Below are 22,143 nucleotides of genomic sequence, written 5' to 3' on the forward strand. Positions count from 1 at the left end.
AATAGAAGCAAGGCCAGGCCTGGGAAGGCAGCTTTGTTTCACAACCACTCTTTATTCGTGCCCAAATCTGTCGGCCCACAACCCACCCCCAAGTAGCACTCACAGCCCGGTACACTCAGGTCAGCTAGTTTCATCTACAGATTCCTCAGGTCGACATAGAGCTGTAGCCAAGGCCAGCAGGGCCCAGGCCTCAGGGAGCCAGACACTGCATAGACATACACCGGCTGCTTCAGAACCTCCACCCAGCTTCCAGCCCAGGAGAGAGGAGCAGGACACAGATGGGGTCTGCGCTACAGCAGGAAGAGGGGCCAAGGATGAGAAGGAAGGCAGCTCCTTCCACAGCCTGACGGCCCCCCTGGCTTTTCAGTGAAAGGATCCTGCCCCCTCCGTCAGGGCAGTGTTGACCCTCGCCCTCAGGACTGAGGCAGCAGCAGCATCTCTTGGGATGTCTGCGCCACCCTGTCCCCTCAGCCAGGCCCCCGAGTGTTCATGGCAGATGTATATCTTCGGAAGGTGCTGCCCTTACAATCAGCCAAGGGGGCAAGGGAAGGCAGGCCACATGGCAGTCACGGGGGCATCAGGTGTGAGCCTCCGGATGCCGAAAGGCATCTTGCGCCCAGGCCGGGGGCCCAGAGTGGGGGTGGCAGAAGAGATGCGGCAGCAAACACTTGGAGCCCTGAAGCCAGAGTGGGGGCTTCCCCAGGCCAGGCATGGGATGGTGACCCAGGGGTGAGAGCTGGCAGAAAGGAGAAAGGGAAGGAAGGAGAACTGACCCTGGCCCTGGAAAGCAGAATGGGGGCTCTTCTCCCCTCTCCATCCCCAACCTCTCAGTCCTGAGGGGATTCTGCAGAGAGGGGCCTGTGTGGTTGCACCCGTTGGCATGTGCAGGATCCTGGATTCCAGCCACGCTAAGCCCATGTGGGTGCTAGCACTCCTCTCTTACACCCCCTCAGGGCTAGGAAGTGCAGCTGAGCTGCTCCCAGAAAACCTCTTGGTGGGCAGAGAAGTACCTCGAGTTCAGGGATGTGGGGGTGGGTGGGGTGGGCTCTCCTGGAGACTTGGGGGCACTCGACCTGCACATAACTCCCCTCTCAGCCCTTCCGTCAGCTCTGCCTTTTCCATTCTCATTCACATTTTGGGAAGGAGGGATGCGTCATGCGAAGTTTTATTCTTGTTTTTAAAAGCCCTTGCCCCAACCCTCTGGATGTGGGGAGCTGGGCCATTAGGTATATGTACTCTCTGGCTGCTCCAGGTCACCATTAACCGCATTGATAAGGAAGGGTTTTCTTGTGTATTTGAGGTTCTGAGCATCCTCAGGGAAGGGCTGGGGCTGCGCTCACAGGTCGGGGCTGCTCAGGATGGAGCAGAGGGACAGCAGCAGAAGCAGCAGCAGCAGGGCTGGGGTAGTGGTCACTGCCAGACAGGAAAAGAGATGATGGGATTACTTAAAAACAAAAACCCTCAGGGGGGGGGGTGTTCTCCCAAACTCTCCCCCAGGCTGTCCCCGGCACCATGGACAGCTCCCGAGGGTGCTGTGGTCCTGTCTGAGCAGTCCAAGGCTATGTGGGGCTGGCCAGAGCCCCTTCTCTGAGGAAGAGGAGAGGAACTGAGGACAAACCAGGAGACGGGGCCTGAAAGGAGCCTGGAAGGCCTTTGACAGGAAGCATTCACTGTCCTGAGGGCCTCAAAGGGTTAGCAAGTGCCCTTCTCCTAACAGCCCCAGTAAGGGAGGCAGGTGCCACTGTCCCCATTTTATTGCTGAGAAGACTGAGAAGGCACAGACTTGCTCCAAGTCAGTCGCTAAGAAGTCAGTGGGGTCTTTCCACCTGCCTCCCATAAGTCTCTGGGCCTGGGAGTTCTCACAATCTTCTGTATAGATCCATATTTAAACTCCGGGCAGTTTCCCTGGTGCACACTTGGAGGTGGTACCATGGACAGAGCACTGGGTCTGGTGTCAGAAAGATCTGAGTTCAAATCTAACCTCAAACACTTACTAGCTGTGAGATCCTAGGCAAGTCACTTAACCCTCACCTGTCTATCTGTCTCCATTTCCTCAGTGGTAACATGGGGATGATAACAGCCCCCACCTTCCAGGATGGTTGTGAGGATGAAATGACATAAGATTTGTAAAGTGCGGCACACAGTAGGCACTACATACATGCTTCTTCCCTCCATCCCCATGGCCTTGTGCCGCTGGAGGTGCACAGACCTCCTAGCAAAGCACAGTGGCTCTGAGTCAGAGGCCCTGCAGATGCCCCACTTCAAGTCTCTGGGCTTCCCTGGCCAAGAAGAGCCCAGAGTCTAAGGCGTGTGCTGGAGGTTTTGGGGGAGGACATGTCCTTGACACATGTACCTCCTGCATCTGCCCCCTTGATCAATGGCCTCACTCTTGTCCCTCGGTCCCCACCACTGGGGTAGTCTAACACTCAATTCATCCACTACAGGGCTTGAGCCCCAGTCGGTGGGCTTCCCCCAGGGTACATGCAAATACTCTGAGCAGGAGTGCACACCTCCCAGGGCCATCCACACCCTCCATTGGACCTGAGTGCCATTTCTTCAGGGTCAAAGGAAGAGGCCAGACCTCCCTCCCTCCCAAAAAGCTCTTTCACCTCTGAAGAGAGGGGCCCAGCTTGGAAGACACTGGGCAGAGGCCAGAGAGGAAGCTGGATTTCTGTCCAGTGCCTGGCTCTCGGGATGGATAGGAAAAAGGGGAGGGGGGTATGGGGGGGCGCTGCTCCAGGTCTTCTTACCTGCTGCTGAGCACTGCAGTGACTGAAGGCCCTCCAGGGAAGCCACATAGTCCTGGCCCAGCCAGGCTGTGTACGACGTCTTCTCCCGGACAGGCACCACTCGGACCGTGGAGTCTTTGAACAGCAGGTCTTGGCCGTGGTAATCCGAGGAATCAAACATCCTGAAGCCATTCTTGTTGCTGTCATTCCCAAACAAGTCCTAGAAATAGCGTTCATTCGTTCGTTTGTCCATCCTCCGTCAGTCCGTCCATCTGTCCGTCCATCCATCCATCCGTCCGTCCGTCTATCCATCCATCCGTCCGTCCGTCCATCCGCCCGTCCGTCTGTCCGTCCGTCCGTCCATCAATTCGTCCATCTGTCCATCCATCCATACATCCGTCTGTCCATCCATCCGTCTGTCCATCCGTCCATCCATCCATCCGTCCGTCAATTCGTCCATCTGTCCGTCCGTCCATCCATCCATCCGTCCGTCCATCCATCCATCTGTCCATCCATCCATTCATCCATCCATACATCCATCCATACATTTACCCATGCCTTTGTGTAAGAGACATTTTTAAAGCACCCACCGGGCCAAGGTTCTGTCCTAGGCTCAAGAGCAGCCTCTGCCCTCAAAGAGCTCACACTCTATTGGACACAGAGATTGTCTCTTAATCTACCCTGGGACTCGGCCCCTCTCCATGCCAGGGGCTTGGCTTATGCAGTGACCCACTAGACAAGCAATTCATTCAAATGCCGAGAAAACCTAATTCTCAATGTCAAGGGGGCAGAGGATCTCAGTGGTAGCTCAGCCGTGTAGAATTGACAGTGACTGGGAAGTGATTACTGATGCCAAAGATCACAGTGGATCATTCCAGAATCAGAGAGCTGGGGCGGGGGAGGGCTCAGCAGCCACCCAGTCCCACCCCTAGAAGAAAGGTCTCCCTTGGAGACCTCCAAAAGTGGGAGGCTCACTACCTCCCAAGGCAGCCCAGCTGCTTTGCAACCGTTTTTCTGCTCTCCAGCCTCTTTCCAGCTTCCCCCAAGGGCTCCTGCTCCTGGCCTCTGGGGTCACTTCTCTGATCGCTTCTCCACATGACAGAAGGTCCTGTCTCCCTACGCCTTCTCTTCCAGCTTGATGTGCCCAGTTCTTTGCACTCATCCCCTTCCTCATCCCAGCTAACCCCCTGCAAGACAGTCCTCAGTTTATCAGTGCCCTTCTCAACCCATGGTGCCCAGAACTGACCACAACCCACCCGATGAGGTCTGGCCAGGACAGAGGACAGGGACCCACTTTGATCTGGAAGCTCTGCCCCTCCCAATGCGCTATCCCTGACTCAAACAGAGCCTGAGGTCCACTACCCCCCTCAGGCCTTGAACAACACATCCTGTCTTGTACTGGAGTGCAGCTCTTGACGTGGCTGCAGACCGCATGTCTCTTGTTAGATGCAGCCCAGTGCTCTCTCTGCCAGCTTGGTGTCAGAGTTGGTGAGGGCCTCCTCTATACTGACATCGAAGTCATTGATAAAAATGTGAGATGGCAAGGGCCAAGCGCAGATCCGTGAGGCATCCACCGGAGACCTCTGACCATAAGGGGGAATAAGCTCCAAGTCTCTTTCCATTCATCTTTTTTTTGCCCGGGCCCAACACAGTGCTGGGCACATTGTGCCCAGCAGGAGCCTCCTAACTGCTCAGCAAGCTGGCATGTAACTGAACTATACCACCCCAGTGAGCAGAGGGGCCATCGTGCTTTGGTGCGGCTCCTCTGTTGAGGATGTCGGGAGGCCAAGAACAGAAGGCACAGGACGATGGGTGTGGATGGATGTGACCCTGGCTAGACAGCTGGAGCCAGAGACCCTGCGAGCCTGTGGCACCCTCGCCCTCGCCCTCTGACAAGGACATGAAAAGCCGGCCCTGGGGGAGGGGACCTTGCGGAGGCCGCAGAGCCCTCCCTCAGACCCCGAGAAAGACAGAAAGGCTGGGCTCCGGCCCGGCAAGCTCAGGGACCCTGAAGCCCCACTGAGCAGAGTGGTCAGGCTTGGGGATCTGCTTCGAGGAATGGGGATGCATCTGTCTCGGAGAGACCAGGGAGCCAGCTGGGACTCTGGACCCCCAGGGCAGCAGATAAAGGGCCTCGGGGCTAATGGTTAAGAGCTGGGGGAGGGGGAGCTGCCTTCCACAGCCTCCCCCTGCTTGGCAGCCATCCAACCGAACCATGGCTGAACGCTGCTGTCCACAGCCACCTGGACTGCCCTTCCCCAGTAGAGGGAGGGAGAAAGGCCTCAGCCCCAATTGGGCACAGATGTCCCAGGGGTCTGGGTCTCATCGGGGCTGCCTCTGAGCACCCTGCTTCCTCTCGGGGCCCCTGCCGATCAGCAAACATTGATTTAGCCAGGCACAAAGAGGGACAATCCCTCATGGAGTGTATTGGGCGTGCAGGCTGGGCATGGGAGCTGGGCATGGGGGCCCCAGCCAGGCTGGGCATGGGGCTGGGCATGGTCTCCCTTCACTCCCCACCACACACACCATCCCCTCCTCACCTGTGCTTTGTCCAACAACCCATACACAGTAAAGATGTTGGTGTCCGGGTGTACCATGACAGCGTGAGCCGGCACCTGGGCCAGGTTGCAGGCCTCAAACTGCGTGACCTCGGCTCGGGCGCCATTGGGACACAGCAGTTCGTAGTCCTCAGAACGCAGGCCGACTGCCCAGTCCTCAGTGTTGTGGCCTGGGGAAGTTGGAGTGGGCAGGAGATCGAGGAGTCACCATGGGGGGCGCCCGTGTCCCAGCTGCAGCCCCCAGCCTTTGCCTCCTGCTCTCCTCCCAGATGCTCAGGGTCTCGGGCCTCCCCTAACATGTCTCCACTGGGCAGATTCTGGGAGCTTGGCCATAGCAGCTCTGGACCCATGTCCTGCAGGGGGCTCCTGCTGACCCCATGGCCTCGCAGTCATGCTGTCCTCAGGCACAATTCTAGGGGACTTTGTGGTCACCAGGACGGCCCCAGAGGCCAACTAGTCCAAGCCTTTTATTTTACTGACAGGGAAACTGAGGCATATGAAGAAGGGCACACAGAAAGGACCAGTGGTTTGGGCCCAGGCCTCAGGCCTCAGAGCCTCTGAACTATGCTCCAGAGGGTAGACACGGAGGGTGTTTGTCTCCTCTATGCAGAGAATCATCCGGGATATCAAGAAAAGATGGTGCCTGGGGAGCCCCGGAGCCCCCGCCCCACCGTGGCCCTGAGGCCTCCTACCGTTGGTGTTGTCGAAGACTGTGGAGTGCTTGAGGAAGGCCACGTCTCCAGCGCCCTCAGCCAGGCACCTGTCCAAGACCAAGATGGGAGACAGCTCTAAGCTCCCAGAGGGCTTTGTTTCTATCCCGAGGTGTCTAGTCCTGGCAGAGCCAAAGACAGGCCCCAAAGGCTGCCCCCGAGCGGCGGTACCTGAAGGCCCCGCTGTAGCCATAGTAACGCTCCTGGCTGTTGCCATGACATTTGTTCAGGCCGTGGTCATCCCCGACGCACAGCTCACAGAGTCGGGCCGGGTAGTCTTTGGCATTGTTCACGGGCACACAGCTGGCCGAGAAGAACTCACTCACGGCTGGAAGGGAAAGGGCAGTGGTGAGCAGGTGGCAGGGACTGCGCCCCGTGTCCTTCCGCACTGGCACGAGGAGTTCTCCGAGAGCCTCACGCTCCAGTCTCTGCTGCCAGGCCCTGGAGGTAGCTGGTCCCTCCTTCCCCCACCTCATCCGCCCCAGACCCTGAGTCTGCTGGGAAAGGGGGGCCTTGAAGGTCCACCAGGAGCCCCGCCCCCATCTCCTTACCCCCGGTCCTGGCCAGCGGCCCTTATCAGAGGGGCTGAGAACACCAGGCCCCAGCTTGAACTCATTGTATGTGTGTGTGGGGGGGTCCCTTCTTGGGGCTGCTCTGGCTGTGGCTGCAATGAGTGAGAGCAGTCCCAAGCACTGGGGTGCGGTGGGGGTGGCTTCAAGGGGCCCCCAGGGAGGGCAGGGCTTCTGCTGGCTCTGAGATGGCCCCCTCTGTCGGGAATGTGGGAGGGGGCTGTCCTGAAGGGAAGTGAGGCAGTGGGAGATTCCCCTTCCGGCCAGTCCCAAACACTGTGGGGGTGGGGTGGGGTGGGGGTGGGGGACAGGCCCCTCCCCCACACACACCTTGGAGGACATCACAGCCCCGGGGCCGGATGAAGCCTCTCTGGACCAGGACCCCGACAGGGATGTCCCAGCCTGACGGGATGCCGTAGCCGGAGTGACAGGACCGCTTGCCCTGGAGCTCATCGATGGTGAAGGCATAGGAACTGTTCCTCTTGACCACAGCCACTGCGTAGTATGTGTCCTTCCTGTCGTCTGCTGGCGGTGGCAGAGGGAGGCTGAGAGCCCGTCCTCCCCCCCTCTCCAGCGGGCCCCACCCCGCCCCAGTCTCCGAGCCTCCCCCCCTCCTCCCTGCCCCTGGCTGGCAGCACGATCCTTCATCCTGGACTGCCCTGGCTAAGAGGCGTGAGCAGGCGGATGCCGGTGGGTCGAGCTCGTGGCTTCCCCCTCCCCCCCTCAGCCGCAGTAGCTGTGAGGCCCAGCGGCGCTTCACAGACTCCCTCGCGTGATCCTCACCAAACCCCGGGAGGGAGGAGCTGTTATGGTTCCCATTTCACAGTTGAAGAGGCTGAGGCAAGCAGCAGTGAAGTGACTTGTCCAAGGTCACACAGAAAATGAGGGCCCGAGGTCAGATTTGGACTCGGTTTTCCTGACTGACTCCCTCGATCACCTGTGTGACCTGGTCTCTCTCAATCTCTGGGCCTTATTTCCCCCTCAGTCAAATGAAGAGGTTGGGACCAGGCCCTGGACGTCCCTCCTGCTCCCAAGTCCTCTGCTCCCCAAGCCCATGCTCTAAATGGGTCCTTCCCAGAGCTCACCCTGATCTCTAGGTCAAAAGCCTAGGCACTGTGGGCAACAGAGTGGGGGGGCACTAAGAATGCCAGGGGCACATGCCTGCACATGGGCAGTGGCCACTCCCAGGCCCCTGAAGGACCCCCAGTGCCCTCAGGGTCTCCCACCCTGGGCCAGGAGCTCGCTGTGTGACCCTGCAGATATACCCCACCTCCTCAGGAGCTGTGCCAGGCCTGGGCACTGTCTGGCGCCTCTGTGGGATTTTTCTCATCTCACTAAAAAGATGTGGGGGATGGGAAGGGCCTGAAGGCCCCAACACACCCCAGGAGCCTTGAGATCTGGGCTGGGCCAAGTTCCAAGGGGCTCAAGGGTAGCCCGGCTGTCAGTAGAAAGGGTCCTTGGGCTCAGGGGGCACCAATGTCTTAACCATTGGTCCCCCCCAAAGTGGGAGGTAGTGAGGTCCCCATCACTGGAGGTCTCCTAGCACAGGCAGCATGTGGGAGTGAGGGCTCCTAGGTGCTTCTGTGGTCACAGACAGCTCAGGGATCTCTCCCAATGCTGCTGAGAGGTGAGCTCTTAACTTTGGCCACTGGCTGGCTTCCCCCCCCACACACACACACATCCTTACACTCACACACACATCCTCACCCTCACACCCTCACACACATCCTCACCCTCACACACACCCTCACACTCACACCCTCATACACACACATCCTTACACTCACACACATCCTCACACTCTCACACACATCCTCACACTCACACCCTCATACACACACATCCTCATCCTCACACCCTCATACACACACATCCTCACATTCACACCCTCACACACATCCTCACACACACACACCCTCACACTCACACCCTCATACACATACATCCTCACACCCTCATACACACACGCATCCTTACACTCCCTCACACACACATCCTCACACTCACACACACCCTCACACTCACACCCTCATACACACACATCCTTACACTCACACACATCCTCACACTCACACACACATCCTCACACTCACATACATCCTCACACTCACACACATCCTCACACTCACACCCTCACACACATCCTCACTCACACATACCCTCTCACACACATTCTCACACTCACACACATCCTCATACTCACACCCTCATACACACACATCCGTACACTCACACACACACATCCTCACACCCTCACAGACATCCTCACACTCACACACACCCTCACACACACATCCTTACACTCACACAATCCTTACACTCACACACATCCGTACACTCACACACACACATCCTCACACTCACACCCTCATACACACACATCCTTACACTCACACATCCTCACACTCACACACACATCCTCACACTCACACACACACATCACACACATGGGTGCTGGGGCCCCAGAAGGCTCTCCCAGGCCTCCTGACCAGCCACCCTTCCCTCGGGGCTGGGTGGGGCTTCACAAGCAGCCAAGACCACAGAAGGCCCCCTTTCTCTTACCCTGGTAGCTCTCCCCCGCAGCTGGCACCAGGCCGTAGCTCCGCCCGGCCGTGTAAATATCGGCTCCACTCAGAGTGACAACATCGGCTTCCTTGGCCTGGAGAGACAGGATGGGAGCTGCCTCCTTGTCTGGTCCTACCTGCTTTCCCTGAAACCTCGTGGACATGCTGGTGTTGGCAGCCACACTGTGGCCTGGCCCCCTCCAAAGGCCTCTCTCTTTCCCTCCTCCCTGCCCAGGGGAAGCTGCTGTGAGCTGGTCGGCCTGGGCAAGGAAGAGGGAGGGAGCACACAGCCAGGCTGGGCCGGCCCCTCTCTAGGACCCAGGACAGCAGGTGCCCAGCCTCAGGGCTGGCACAATCATGGGGATCACCTCATTCTGTGGGCGGCTGATGCAGTGGGGCCCCAAAAAGGATGAGGCTTCCCAAGGGCACTTGGCCCTGCCCATCTGATGGTCAGTAGACATTTATGAAGTGCCTCTTGTGTGCTAGCTACTATGCCAGTCCCTGGGACATGTCCTTGGCAGCTGGCAGCCAGGCAGGGGCTGTGATCAGTGCTGCCTGGGGGTCATCTCTCACTTGTCTGGACCCTCTTCTCAGTACATTTTCCATCATTCCTCATAGACACTGGGCTACCCCATGGGCACCTAACACACTTGCCAATGGGAACTGCCACCCTCAGCCATGCCCATGCTCCTGGCCTCCCATGGAGGAAGAGTGACCTTCTCCAGCTTTGCTGGGGGACTTGCCCCCAGACCAGAGTTGGAGGGATCTGGGGGGGATCTCAGGGGGGAGTCTGGTTTCTTCTGCCCCTGGAGCAAGTGCTCTCAGAGGTGGCAGGGCCCGGGGCAGAAGGGCAGAAGAGCAGAACTGCCCAGGGATGGAGTCCCTGGAGGGCAGAGCCAGGCCCACAGAGAAGAGGCGAGGCCCAGGACAAGGCATATGTCCCCCCCACAGATGCCCCAGGGATGGGCAGGGAAGAAGTCACCAGCACTGGCTGCTGGCCATCGCCCTCCCTGCTGCCCAAGGGCCCTGGCCTACCTTAATCAGCTCCATGCAGTGTCTGGTGGACTCGCCTGAGATGCACTGGATCTCGGGCTTCAGCTGCTTTCTGCTGAAGGCCACAGCCATGTCCCCACATTTCTGGATCTCCAGCGTGGAAAGCACACACCAGCGAAAGTAGCTGGGCAGCCCTGGGGGACCAAGAGCCAGGTGAAGGGAGGCTGGCACTTTCCTAGAAGTTAGCCATCCACGCCCACAAGATGCCCGCCTGACCCAAACCCAGGGGTGGGGTGCGGCTCCCCATGGGGGGGGGTCCCTATTTGGACCTAGGGGGCCTCAGTGCTGGAGGGAGGGCTTAGTGCTTACCCACTAAGCTGGAGCCCTCACGGCAGGAGGGTGGGGATTGGGCTGGGGGAGGAGACCAGCCGAAAGGCTGTGCATTGGCCCGACCCGACCTCAGACCCTTCCTGGCTCTGTGACCTTGGGCAGGGCGGGGATCCTAGTGACACTTACCTCCCCAGCCAGGTGGGTGAGATCATACCTGTAAAGAGCCTGGCACCATGCCTGACACACAGTAGGTGCTTGACACTTACTGTTGGGGTCACAGACCAGGCCCATCATGGCACGCAGGTACTCAGTGCCCAGCCAGGCCTGGTAGGTCTGCGTGGCGATGGGCACCAGCTCCACGGTGGAGTCCTTGAACAAGAGGTTCTTCTGCTGGAAGGCATCGGACTCAAACATCTGGAAGCCCGCACCCTCGTGGTTGAACCTCATCTGTGGGGGTGGGGGGCGGTGTCAATGGGAATGGAGGCTTCAGTGCCAGCCTCCTCATGAAGAGCAGAGGCCTGGACCAGGGATGTGAGTGGCAAGAAGGGGACAAATGGGGTGAGGGGAGGGGCTGGAGGAATAACAGCTATTGATGAGGTGGGGGAGGGGAAGAAGGGGGTAAGGGGAGGGAGAGGAAGGAGGGAGGAGGAGGACAGACAGATAGACAGAGGCAGAGCCGTCACAAAGCAATGGGGACAGGCTTCTAGGATACCAGGCAGGCGGCAGCAGCTCCAGAGCGCTGCCCTCACCCTTGAGAACATCCCCGGGGCGGATCCTGCCCCTCCTCCTCTACCTGGCCTTCATTCAGCATCCGGAAGACCAGCGCCCCGTCCGTGTCTGCCCTGACGACCACGGCGTGAGCCGGCACCCGGGCCAAGTGGCAGCGCCGCCACTGAGTGACGTCCGCCCGGCTGCCGTCCCTGCACAGCAGCTGGAAGTCTCGGGACAGCAGCGGCTTCCCCCACGAGCTCAGGGTTTTCCCTAGGAGAAGAGCTCCCGGTCAGAGCGCTCCGGCCTGGGGCCCCTGGGCAGCCGGAAGCGGCGCTTAGAGGAGGTCTGTCCCGTGGGGAAGGGGGCCATCCTCAGGCTCTGTCCAGCACCCCTGCTTCAGCAGCGGTTCCTGGCGCCTGGGCTTGAGGGGGAATCCTGCCAGGACCCTCGGCGTCCGGAGTCACTCTGAAGCAGCGGCTTTCTGGGGGCCTCCCCCTCCCCCAGTCTCAGCAGCCCCTCAGCTCGGGGAGGAGACACCGTCTTTATGCGCGGTTTCCCTTTGGTCCCAAGAAGCCACCAACACATCAGCCTCCTGCCGGGTCCCTGGCACTAGAAACACAAGGATGTGCAGCCCTCAAAGACCTCCCGGTATGAAGGCCCGGGAGGGGCAGGGCTGGAGCTAAGGCGGACTCGGGGGATAGGCATAAGTGAGGTTCGGAGAAGGGTGGGGGCGCTGGGAGAGGTGGCCTCCTCACGGGCTCTAGGATTTCAACAGGTGGAGACAGGGCACCGGAGGACCAGGAGAGGTACCGAGGCCACAGCAGACAAAGGCACGGAGGCTGGAATGGGCGGGAGGCGCGTTCCCAGATTCTGTCCTGGGCCCCCTTCTCTTTTCTCTGTGCGCCTGCCCTCCCTAGGTGACCTCGTCAGCTCCTAGGAATCCGCCCTAACCCCACTCCGTGGCTCGACTGGATCTCGTATTTGCCCAGTCGGATGCCTTTTTTTTTCAGTCCCCATCCTCTCTGCAGCCTTTGAAACCGCTGGCCACCCCCCCCCCCAACTCCGTCTTCCTTGTGCTATTGTGACACTTCTCTCACCTGGATCACAGCGCCTAGCATGAGGCACGTGCTTAACAAATGCTTATTAACTATCTGACTTCTTAGTCTCCTTCCTGTCTCATCACCCAGAGCCTGCCCCTAACTGTGAGCATCTCCCAAGGCCTTCTCTTCTCTCTCTAGACTCCGTCCTGGTAAATTCCTTGGTTCCTATGGATTTAACTACCATATTTAGGCTTTTGACTCCCATATCTAAATATCCAGCCCCGACCTCTCTCTTAAACCCCAATTTCCCCTACTCTGCCTATTGCACTTTTTTAAGCTGGTGCTCTGACAGGTATCTTCCCCCTTTTCACTCAAGGGCACCGCCTTCCTCTTAACCAGATTCTCACCTTCAGAGTCGCTTTGGCTCTTCTTCCCTCTTCCTCCTCCCTTACATCTAGTCAGTTGCCAAAGCCCATCCATTCTGCCTCTCTGACTCCTCCGGTGGCCCATCGTCCTCTCCACTTTACTGCAACCCCCATTCACCCCCCTACCCCGCCTGCTTCGGGTCTCTCTGATCACCCTCCCCACAACCCCCACAGTTACCTTCCATGACACTCCCTGCCTCAGACATTCCCGCCAGCTCCTCAGGCTGGGAGGCGAAGCTGTTGTTCACAAGCCAAACTGCCTGTCCAGTCCTAGGACTGCCCCTTGACATGCTCCAAGGGATCTGTACCGAACCTCAGCATCGTCTCCCACCTCCGAACAGTTGTACGGGCAGTGCCCTAAGCCTGGAATGTGTGGCCTCCCCCCAAATCACCGAAGGACCTCAGGAGCTTAAGGAAGAGGACCCCATGGCATGGCGCCGGGTCAATCCCTCTCTGCCAGAAGACCTCCAGTGGGGGGCGGGGATCTCTGGCCTCAGTCTCCACCCACTGCACAGGGGGACGGCTCCTCCCACATCACATCTCTTGTGTACCAAGAGTCTAGGATGGTGCTCAGCGCACAGTAGGCACTTGATACATTGTTGACGACGTCCCAAGAGCCACAGTCTGGAGGCGAGAGTCCAAGAGGAATCCCCGGAGCCAGAGCAGGCCCCTGCCCCTCATCCTCCCTGTGGCCAGCTCTCTGGCCAGGGCTGTCCTCGGCCCAGGATTTCAGGAGGGAGTAGGACAGGGACCTTTCCAGCGCCTCCTTCCAGGCCCTCCCCCTCTAGGCTCGGCCCTTCACTTCACTCCACAAGGGGCGCTCGATGCCCTCCTGCCTCCCCGCCCCCCCCGTCAGGGAGGCTCCCCCCGAGCATTGGCCCACACCCACCATCTGTGTTCTCCAGAACCGTGCTGTGCTTCACAAACGCCACGTCTCCCGCCCCGTCTGCCAGGCACCTGTAAGAGGGAAGGGGATGGGCAGCTCAGCCCCCCAGCGGCCGCCCCCAGGTTCCTGAGAAAGTCTGCAGAGGCCAGGAGGCAGCCCCAGTCCGAGTCAGCTCCCAGACACGTTCTAGAACGGATCAGGAAAGGGTCGGCAAGTGGACATCCCTGCAAGGAAGACGTGAGCCCAAAGGGCTGGCCGGCTGCCTCCACAGCCCCCCGAGCTTGTCTCCTGAACTGGCACATCAGGGGCCTCTGGCAGTGTGGTTTTCCTGCCCACCTAAGTCAAGTGTCTCATCATTCTTGCAGAGAAGGTTGGGGGGAGGTGTCGATGCACCGGGAGATGGCTCAGACCTGGCTACACCCAGGACTACCGGACACAGGGTCCTTCCTTGTGACCCCATCTCAAATGGGTAGGAGGCCTTCAGCGAAGTGCCCTTGGGCCACTTAACATTCCTACCAATGGCAATGATAAAGACCCAGCGAGGTACCCAGGACGACAGCCAGGGTCCAAATGACCATCCTGGTCCTTCCTCAGCAGGACAGAGCGCCCTGGGCTGAACTGAATCAGATGAAAAGTAATAGGGCTCAGTTAGACATCTGTAGGCCCCATGGCTTTAGCACCCGTGCCCATGCCCCCCAGTTGTTCTCTGGGGTGGGGGACAGCTGAAGCCTTGTTCTTCCAAATGCCCACCCCAGGGTCCTCTACAGAAGGGTAGAATTTGGGCAGCTGTCACAGGAAGTGACTGCAGTATGAAGAAATGCCAAATCCGTTCCTGAAACATAAAGATCAAATGAGGACATTGGGCTGGATGTCTCTTCTAACTTTGTTGCTCAGTAATTTGTCCAAGGCAATAATGCCCAGGAAGATGAGAACGCATTGCTCTGGCCTGGTTCTCTGCCAACAGCCCACCCCCCCCCACCTTGGCCCTGGACACAGAAGCTCTTCTGGCCCTGACCTGGGGGTTAAGGCCGGGGTGAGGGGAGCAGGGAAGAATCTCCCCCTGGAATAACGCCCAAGCTATAGGTTGTCATGTTGGAAGCTGATGTGACTCCTCCCGACCGCCCCCTTCCCCCAGCTCTCTGGATGCTGGTTCTCTCTGTGGCGTCCACGCTGCCGTGCCGCCTGTGGGCGGGGCCCTCTGGACACCCTGCTCCTCCCAGCTGCTGGCTCGGCTCTCCCTCTTACCTGAAAGCCCCACTGTAGTCATAGTACCTCTCCAGGGGGCTCTTATCACACTTTTTCTCGCCGGCAGCATCGCCCCTGCAGAGCCTGCAAAGGGAGTCCGAATAGTTGGTATCCACGGCCCCGGGGACACAACTGCCCCCGAAGTAGCTGCTGACCGCTGCAGGGGAGAGAGGTGGGAGAAGTCAGAAGCCTGCCCGGTTCAGGGTTTTTCTGGGGGGGAGTGGAGGATGGGCCCTGAGGCAGGGACCTTCTTCTCTGAAGAGAGGATCAACAGTGTTGATAGGCAGGGCGGCACATACTGAGGGGGACGCTCCACTAGGCCACTGTGGGGCCCTGGGCAGTCAATGACCTCTGAACCTTGGGTTCTCCCCCTGGAGAAGGGGGGATAATCCCTGCCCTGTCACCTCCCCCAGCAGTCATGAGCATCCCAACCAGATGACCCATGGAGGTCCCTGGTGAGGAAAGCCCCTGCATGAGAGCCCTTGTCATTCCTCTACCTCCACCAGGCTCCCCTCCCATCAGCTCCAGGGAGGCTTCCGGGACTGCTGGTCCCTTCTCCTGGCTGGGGCTCAGCTGTAGAGATGCCCCCTTCAGCCCGACAGTGGTTTTGGTGGGGAAGACGCTGAGCTGGCCCCACTGAGGCGGGGCACGAGGTGGGTGCTCGGTGAATGCTTCTGGATTTCATCAAGCATCCGCTCAACAATCACTTATTAAGCAGCCACTAAGTACAGAGCCCTGGGAGGACTCTCAGGAAATAAACCATGGCTATGCTCACATGAGATCATATCTGCCACTGTTAGGGCATCGTAATAAAAATGCTTGATCCCTTGCTCCTCTTTGTACAGATGCAGACCATTGGGGAGGGAGAAAGCACGAACAAGGGGAAATCAGGAAAGGCTTTCTGGAGGTGGTGGCACCTGGGAAGATTGGATGTGGCTGAGGGGAAGAGGGAGGACATTCCTGGTATGGGTACAGCCTGGGCAAAGGTCTGGAGGTGGGAGATGGAATGGTACGAACACGGAATAGCCCAGAGCCTAATCTGTGGGTAATTTTGAGTGCGTGTGATGTGGGATTAGCCCTGGGAGGTGGGCAGGCCCAGAGGGTGAGGGGCTTTAAATCGCAAAGTAAAGAGCTGGCGTTTGATCCCAGAGGTGCCGAGGCGTCCCAAGGATGCTTGAGCAGGGATCTAAGAAAGATGACTTTGGCACGTGAGCGGGGGACAGAGAGACTGGAGGCAGGGAAATCTGTGAGGAAGCCAGAGGTGCCCAGGGCCTGCATGAGGGCGGACGGGAGGGCGTGTGTACCCAAGCCGCTGCAGCCGGAGGAACGGTGGGGTCAGGTCACGGATTGACTCCGTGGGAGGAGGGAAAGGGCCCTCCCACCCCTCGGAGCGGACGTGCACACGGCATCTCCCATCTTTGCCCCGGCTGCCTGTCCTCCGTGCCTGGAGAGCCCTTCCTCCTCATCTCCACCTCCCAGGACGCGCTCCTGTCAAGGCCCAGCTCAGAGGAGCCTCGGGCCTCCTCGTACCCCCGGGCACAGCCGCCGGGGGTGGAGCCCCAGAGCCTCACCTCTCAGCACGTCGCAGCCCATCACCGAGAGGTGGCCGCTCTCCACCAGGTAGCCCACGGGAACGTTCCAGCCCACAGTACGGTTGATGCCCGTGTGGCAGGACCTCGCCCCTTGCAAGCGGTTAATGTTCAGAGAGGAGTTTCTTCGGACCACGGCCACTGCGTAGTAGGAAGTGCCGGCCTCTGGAAGGCAGCGGAGGGGGTGGGGCAGACCCACGGGTGAGGGAGGGGGCAGGGTGTGGCCAGGCAGGCGGGATGCGTGGAGGGGGGCGGTGCCAACCAGCAGGGCTGGGGGCAGGCCTTGGGGGGGGGGCTGGCATTCACTGGGCATAGCTCTGGATTCAGAGCCAGAGGAACTGGGTTTGAAATGAGGCTGTTTCCTCATCTGTAGAATGGAAGCAATGGTCCCTCTCAGGTGCTTCTGCCATAGGGCTAGGGTGAGGTGGGAGGGGAAGGGGCCGGAGGCACCAGGTATGTGACATCGGGACCCCAAGGAGGTGACGCCAGCGCCGCAGGACACTCAGCCCCACCCCCAACCTTTGTGAAAGGCACGAGGGCTTCCTGTGGGCTCCTGGGAGGCTCTCCGAGGGCAGGGGGCTGGGCCCTGGAAGAGGCAGCCCAGGGTGGGCCTGACTGAGGAGCGCCCTGCCCCCCCAGACCATGGCTTGGTCTCTTCGGCCTCTCCTGACAGAGGCCAGCCCTCGGCCCTGCCTCTACTGACAGGGCCCCGTCATTCCACTACCTTGGTCATACATCTCGCCCACCACTGGCTTCAGGTTGTGGTACTTCCCGGCCTCATAGATGGCTCCTCCGTCCAGTGTGATGGCGTCTGCCTTGTTGGCCTGTCCAGGACCAGGGCAGTGGGTGTGTGCAGTGGTCAGAGGCCCTGGCCCATCCTCCCACCTCCCCAGCAGCCTCTGGGGCCAGGCCTCCCTTCACAGAGGAGGTCAGTGAGGCCTGAGGAGAGACTGTCTTGGGTAGAGTCCCACCCCTCCTGGTGAGGAGAGGGTCTTGTGCAGGGGACCCAGTGCCAGGAGGCTCCTGTCCACTGGGTGGAGCCGGGAGCACAAGAGGTAGTTTGGGGTTACCCACCTTGATGAGGTCGATGCAGTCATCAGCTGAGGTCCCCTGGACACAGCCAAGGGATGGCTGGATATTGGCTTCCTTGAAGGCCCCTGCCATGGTCAGACACTTATCCTGCTCCGGGTTCGAAATGGTGCACCACCTCAGCTCACTCACTCCCAGGGCTGTGGGAGGACAAGAAAGGTGGAGGCCCCTGGGCTTACCGACTGGAGACCTTACCCCAGAACTGTGACTGGGGACCCTGCAGGCTTCTCCCAGGTGAGGGGGGAACATTTCCCAAAGTTCTTCCCTCCAATCAGACATCAGGGGCAGGGTGGGCATCTCAGGCCCACAAAGTCACTTCGAGGGAGACTTCAAAGGCTCTCTTTGTCTCACAACCTGTGCAACGTCCCAACTAGGTCTAGGGCAGCCAAGCTGCTCCGAGACCCCTGGGAGGGGCAGCCCACAGCCTCCTGGCTTCATCTCCCACCTCCAGGACTTTTCTCTGGCTGTGCCCCCTGCCTGGGATGCTCTTCCCCACTCCTGCTGCCCTCCCATCTCTGGTAGGAAGCCTTTCTCAATTCCCCTTAATGCTTCCCCTCTGCCGACCATCTCCAAGGTACCCGATGGACAGCTTGTTTGCGCAGTATTTGCACGTCTGGTCCTTCAGACTGGGAGCCCCCTGAGAGCAGACACCGTCTCTGGCCTGTCTTTGTATCCCCAGAGCTTAGACCAGCCCTGGGTATATCGTAGGTGCTTAATAAATGTTTTTTGGTTCAGGCCTCCCATCCCACTCTGGAAGAGCAGCCTGCTGAGGAAGCTCGGTCTGCTCTGAGCCAAGACCCTACAAGGTATGGACAGAACAATGTCCTGCCCTGCCCCCTTCTCTGGGGCACATGGGGAGGGGCTTCCATGCCTTGCCCCTCCTCCCCCCTGAGGGCAGGTGCTCTGCCCCTCTTCTGCTGCTGGGTCATTTCTGGTGACCAGGGGCTCAGCTAAGGGCCAGCATTGGCTCTGCAGTCCTTGTCTGGTGGCTTGGGCTGAGACAGAACAAGAGCCGGGTCTGGGTTCAAATTGCAGCTTCACTCCAACTTCCCATGTGTCCCTGAACATCTCCCCCAGGCTGCCTGTCCTGCCCACTGCCCCCTCTGGCTGCCAGCCCAGAGCCCTGGAGGGCTGTGATTGCTCCCCTGGGAGGAGAGGGGGTCACTTACCTGCGTGGAAGGACAGGAGCAGCCCCAGGACACTGCAGAGGCTCCTCATGGTCAGGTCTGTGGCCCCTTCTGTGTCCCCACTGCTGCCCATTAGCCTTTGCACCTCCTGTCAGGCTCAGCCTCTCTGGTCCCCACTCTGGCTCCCCAGGGCTGCCCTTTGCTACTTAAGTGCCCAGCAGACCCCTCCCAGTCGGGAGGGAGGTGGGTGGGAGGGGAGCGGTTCCGGTCCGCCTCCCTGCCGGCCAGAAGTGAGGACGCCTGGCCAGACTCTGGCACCATCTGCTGGGACTGAGTGGATATGGCACCTGCTGCCCCGGGGCGGCTGGCCCTGCTTAGGACCACCACCACCCCACCCCCTGCAGAGGAGCCTAGTGGAAAGGGGCAGGTTTGGGGGCTTGAGCCCAGGTGCTGCCTTATGAATTGTGTGACCCCAGACAAAGCCTTTCTCCTCCCTGGGAGCAGTTTTCTGAAGATTGAAGAGTCTGAAGAGTGTTTGCGAGGGTCCCTGCTGGCAATTCCCTGAGCAACCCCCGACCCTGGCGCTCTCTCCCCGAGCCTGCAGCCTCCCCACAGGATCATCTGCCCCAGCTCCTGCCCACTGAGGGAGGAATTCTCCTTCTCTGTCCAGGTGGAAAGGGACCTGGGGGAGGGGGGTGTCCAGTGAACTCCTTCCACTGGGCCAGGCCTCCAGGCCCGAGGGGGCCCTGGGAGAGGGGCACAAAAGCTGTGGACTCTTGGGAGAATCCTCCCCTCATGGTGCTGACACAGTGGTCCCAGCTGTCTGACCCTAGGCGAATCAGTTTGCCCTTCTGAGTCATGGGCGTGTGGGAGTGATGCTCTCAGTACCCTCCTCACAGGGGCCGTGTTGTGGGGAAATGCTCTGTAAGCATGAAAGACCTAGAAGTGGGGGCTGATGATTCTGATTTTTCTGCTCCTCATGAGGTTGGGCCCAGCCCCCCACCCCTTGTCTTCAGTGGCATCAAATATAAAACTCTCTGCTTGGCTCATAAAGCCGTCTGTAACTCGAGAGCCCTTTCTTACCCTTCCGGTCTTCTTCTTTTGGGGGGGGGGCAATGAGGGTTAATTGACTTGCCCAAGGTCACACAGCTAGTAAGTGTCAAGTGTCTGAGGCCGGATTTTGAACTCAGGTCCTCCTGAATCCAGGGCGGTGCTTTATCCACGGTGCCACCTAGCTGTCCCCCCTTCCGGTCTTCTTCCACAGTCCCAACACTTGCTCTCTGGTCCAGGACATTGGACCTGGCCGCTCCTCACAAAAGCACCTGAACTTCAGACTCCAGGCATTTGCACCGGCTGTGACCCATGCCTGGCCTGTTCTCTCCTCACTCTGCTTCCTGACCCTCTGCAGAAAGCCTTTCCCTCAGGGCCAGGGCTTTCTTTGTTTGTACAGGGTTGCTCACATGTTGTCTGCCCCAGTAGGTTGTGAGCTCCTTGGGGACAGGGACGGTCCTTTGCCTTCCCTTGTATCCCCAGTGCCTGGCACATAGTAGGTGCTTAATTCATGCTTGTTGACTTGGTTCCTCAACGATACAAAACCTACCTGGTGCTGTGAGGGCCACATGTACCAAGGAGACCAGCCCAGGGGTCTAGAGATGGGCCCACAGCGGTTCAGAGCCAGGGATATGGTGAAGACAGAAAGATGCTCCAAGAAAGAACTTCATCCAGAAGGGAGCCAAGGGCCCTTTTATGGCAGAGTTGAGGAAGTAATAAGCTTCCGGAGGAAGGAGAGTGGAAGAGGTGCCCAGGATCCGCCTGTGTCTTCTCTGGGGCTTCAGAAGCCTCAGCCCAGCCTCTGTGGCCAGCTCTGCACACCCATCTCCATGAAGAGGCTGCTGGGCTCTCTCCACCTCACCCCACCTCCCTCCTATGTCTCAGGACCACATCTCCAGCTGCCTTTTTGACATTTCCAATGGGGGTCCTGCAGTCCTCATGGATCCCCCCAGCCCAAACCAGAGTTCCTCTCTTCCCTCAAAGCCCACCCCTTCCAAACATCCCTGCTACTGTCTAGGGTGCTGCCACCCTCAGCCACCTGCCTCAGTCATTCTCAACCCACCCCATATAGTGAGTCAAGTGACAAGTCCTATCAATTCTGCTTAAAAATACACAATACATCAATAAAAATAAAGCTGTGCTTAAACACTCAACGCAGAGACAATTTGGCATTGATTGCATAGGGGAACGACATGGGCAGAGCTGCATTTTAGGAAGGTTCATCTGGACAGCTACGGGCCAGCCAGATTCTTCCTAGACCATGCAGGTCTCCTGCTCTGCAATCTTGCCTCCGTCCCCACTTCTTTTTTTTTTTTTTTTTTTTTTAGTGAGGCAATTGGGGTTAAGTGACTTGCCCAGGGTCACACAGCTAGTAAGTGTCAAGTGTCTGAGGCCGGATTTGAACTCAGGTATTCCTGACTTCAGGGCCGGTGCTCTATCCACTGTGCCACCTAGCTGCCCCTCCGTCCCCACTTCTAGCATGCCCCCGTGTGGGAGACTGGAGAGTCCAGCGAGACGCTTACCCTGCAAGCAACCCCTGAATCTGGATCAGCCCTAACTTCAGTCTTGGGCAGGGGCTGGCAAACTCCTGCCTGGGGCCTGACTTCAGCCGCCCGGTCTTGTCTGGCCATGAGCTAAGAATGGTTTTTACATGTGTAAAACTGAAAAAAATCAAAAGAATAGCTCATGACGTTTGAAAATCATCTGAAATTCAAATTTCAGTGTCCACAAATAGTTTTGTTGGAACGCAGCCCCCGCCATCTGCTGAGTGCTACAGTGGCAGAACTGAGAATCTGTTGGGCACACTTCAACTTGCCGTGAGGCGGTGACAACTCGGCAGCTTTTCAGGTGCCACTTACATCACTCTACCGTGACATTTTCTCTTTATTACCATTGCAAGCCATCACCGAGACAAGAAAAGAAGAGAAAAAAGTCTCATGAGTGAGTTTTCGAGCTCCGGGCCAACATTAAAATTCTTCTCCCTCCACCACTGTCATCTGCATCCAAAACTGGATGGCTTCGGGAATCACTTTCACTGAATAATGAATTCAACCTGAAATCAGGAGGCAAAACAGCTTGTGCGACAAACTTTGACTCTGCTTCGTTCGTTCTCTGACATCAAGGGGATATCATAACTTGCACCGAATTGAATTGAAGTGAGGGACGGCAGTCGCCAGCCTCACTCTCTCCTCCACAGCCATCTGTGTCCAGTGGCAAGATAGACATCAGGATGACTGGAGTTGGCCTCGGAATCACCCAGCTAGTATGTGTCTGAAGTGAGATTTGAACTCAGGTTTTCCTGACTTCAGGGCCAGTGCTCTATCCACTGTGCCACCTTGCTTCCCCTAGACTCTGGTAAAGTCAACTCAATGACTGATGTTTTTTGAATCACAAGTCATGTCAAGCTTCCCTCTGCTTCATGTCCTGGACTGCCCAGGGTTAAAACAAGAAGTGAGATGTCCGTTCTCACTCACTTTTGCAGCAGGCATTGTTTCTGAGCTCCAACAACCGTCCTTGCAGCATTTTCC

At 58.5% G+C, this 22,143-nt stretch overlaps 1 protein-coding gene across 3 annotated transcripts; it reads right to left on the bottom strand.

Moving 5' to 3' along the window:
- Positions 1 to 66: 66 nt before the first annotated feature.
- On the bottom strand, positions 67 to 21,237 carry MELTF (melanotransferrin). Of its 3 annotated transcripts, none has more exons than XM_043995786.1 (16): positions 21,139 to 21,237; positions 17,424 to 17,578; positions 17,074 to 17,173; positions 16,332 to 16,514; positions 14,761 to 14,917; positions 13,519 to 13,586; positions 11,247 to 11,434; positions 10,720 to 10,900; positions 10,166 to 10,317; positions 9,129 to 9,225; positions 6,897 to 7,091; positions 6,169 to 6,325; positions 5,980 to 6,047; positions 5,270 to 5,457; positions 2,751 to 2,949; positions 67 to 1,413 (listed from the first exon to the last, which is right to left on the bottom strand). In XM_043995786.1, exons 2-16 carry the CDS (start codon positions 17,511 to 17,513, stop codon positions 1,337 to 1,339), a joined length of 2,100 nt encoding a protein of 699 aa, XP_043851721.1. In that variant the 5' UTR covers positions 17,514 to 17,578; positions 21,139 to 21,237; the 3' UTR covers positions 67 to 1,336. The 3 variants fall into 3 exon arrangements, with proteins under 3 accessions (XP_043851721.1, XP_043851720.1, XP_043851719.1); XM_043995785.1 differs by lacking the exon at positions 21,139 to 21,237 and adding an exon at positions 18,608 to 18,789 and having other exon boundaries at positions 6,897 to 7,088; XM_043995784.1 differs by lacking the exon at positions 21,139 to 21,237 and adding an exon at positions 18,608 to 18,789.
- Positions 21,238 to 22,143: the final 906 nt, after the last annotated feature.

This window comes from Dromiciops gliroides, chromosome 3 (assembly GCF_019393635.1).
Source record: "Dromiciops gliroides isolate mDroGli1 chromosome 3, mDroGli1.pri, whole genome shotgun sequence".
Classification (NCBI taxonomy): Eukaryota; Metazoa; Chordata; class Mammalia; order Microbiotheria; family Microbiotheriidae; genus Dromiciops; species Dromiciops gliroides.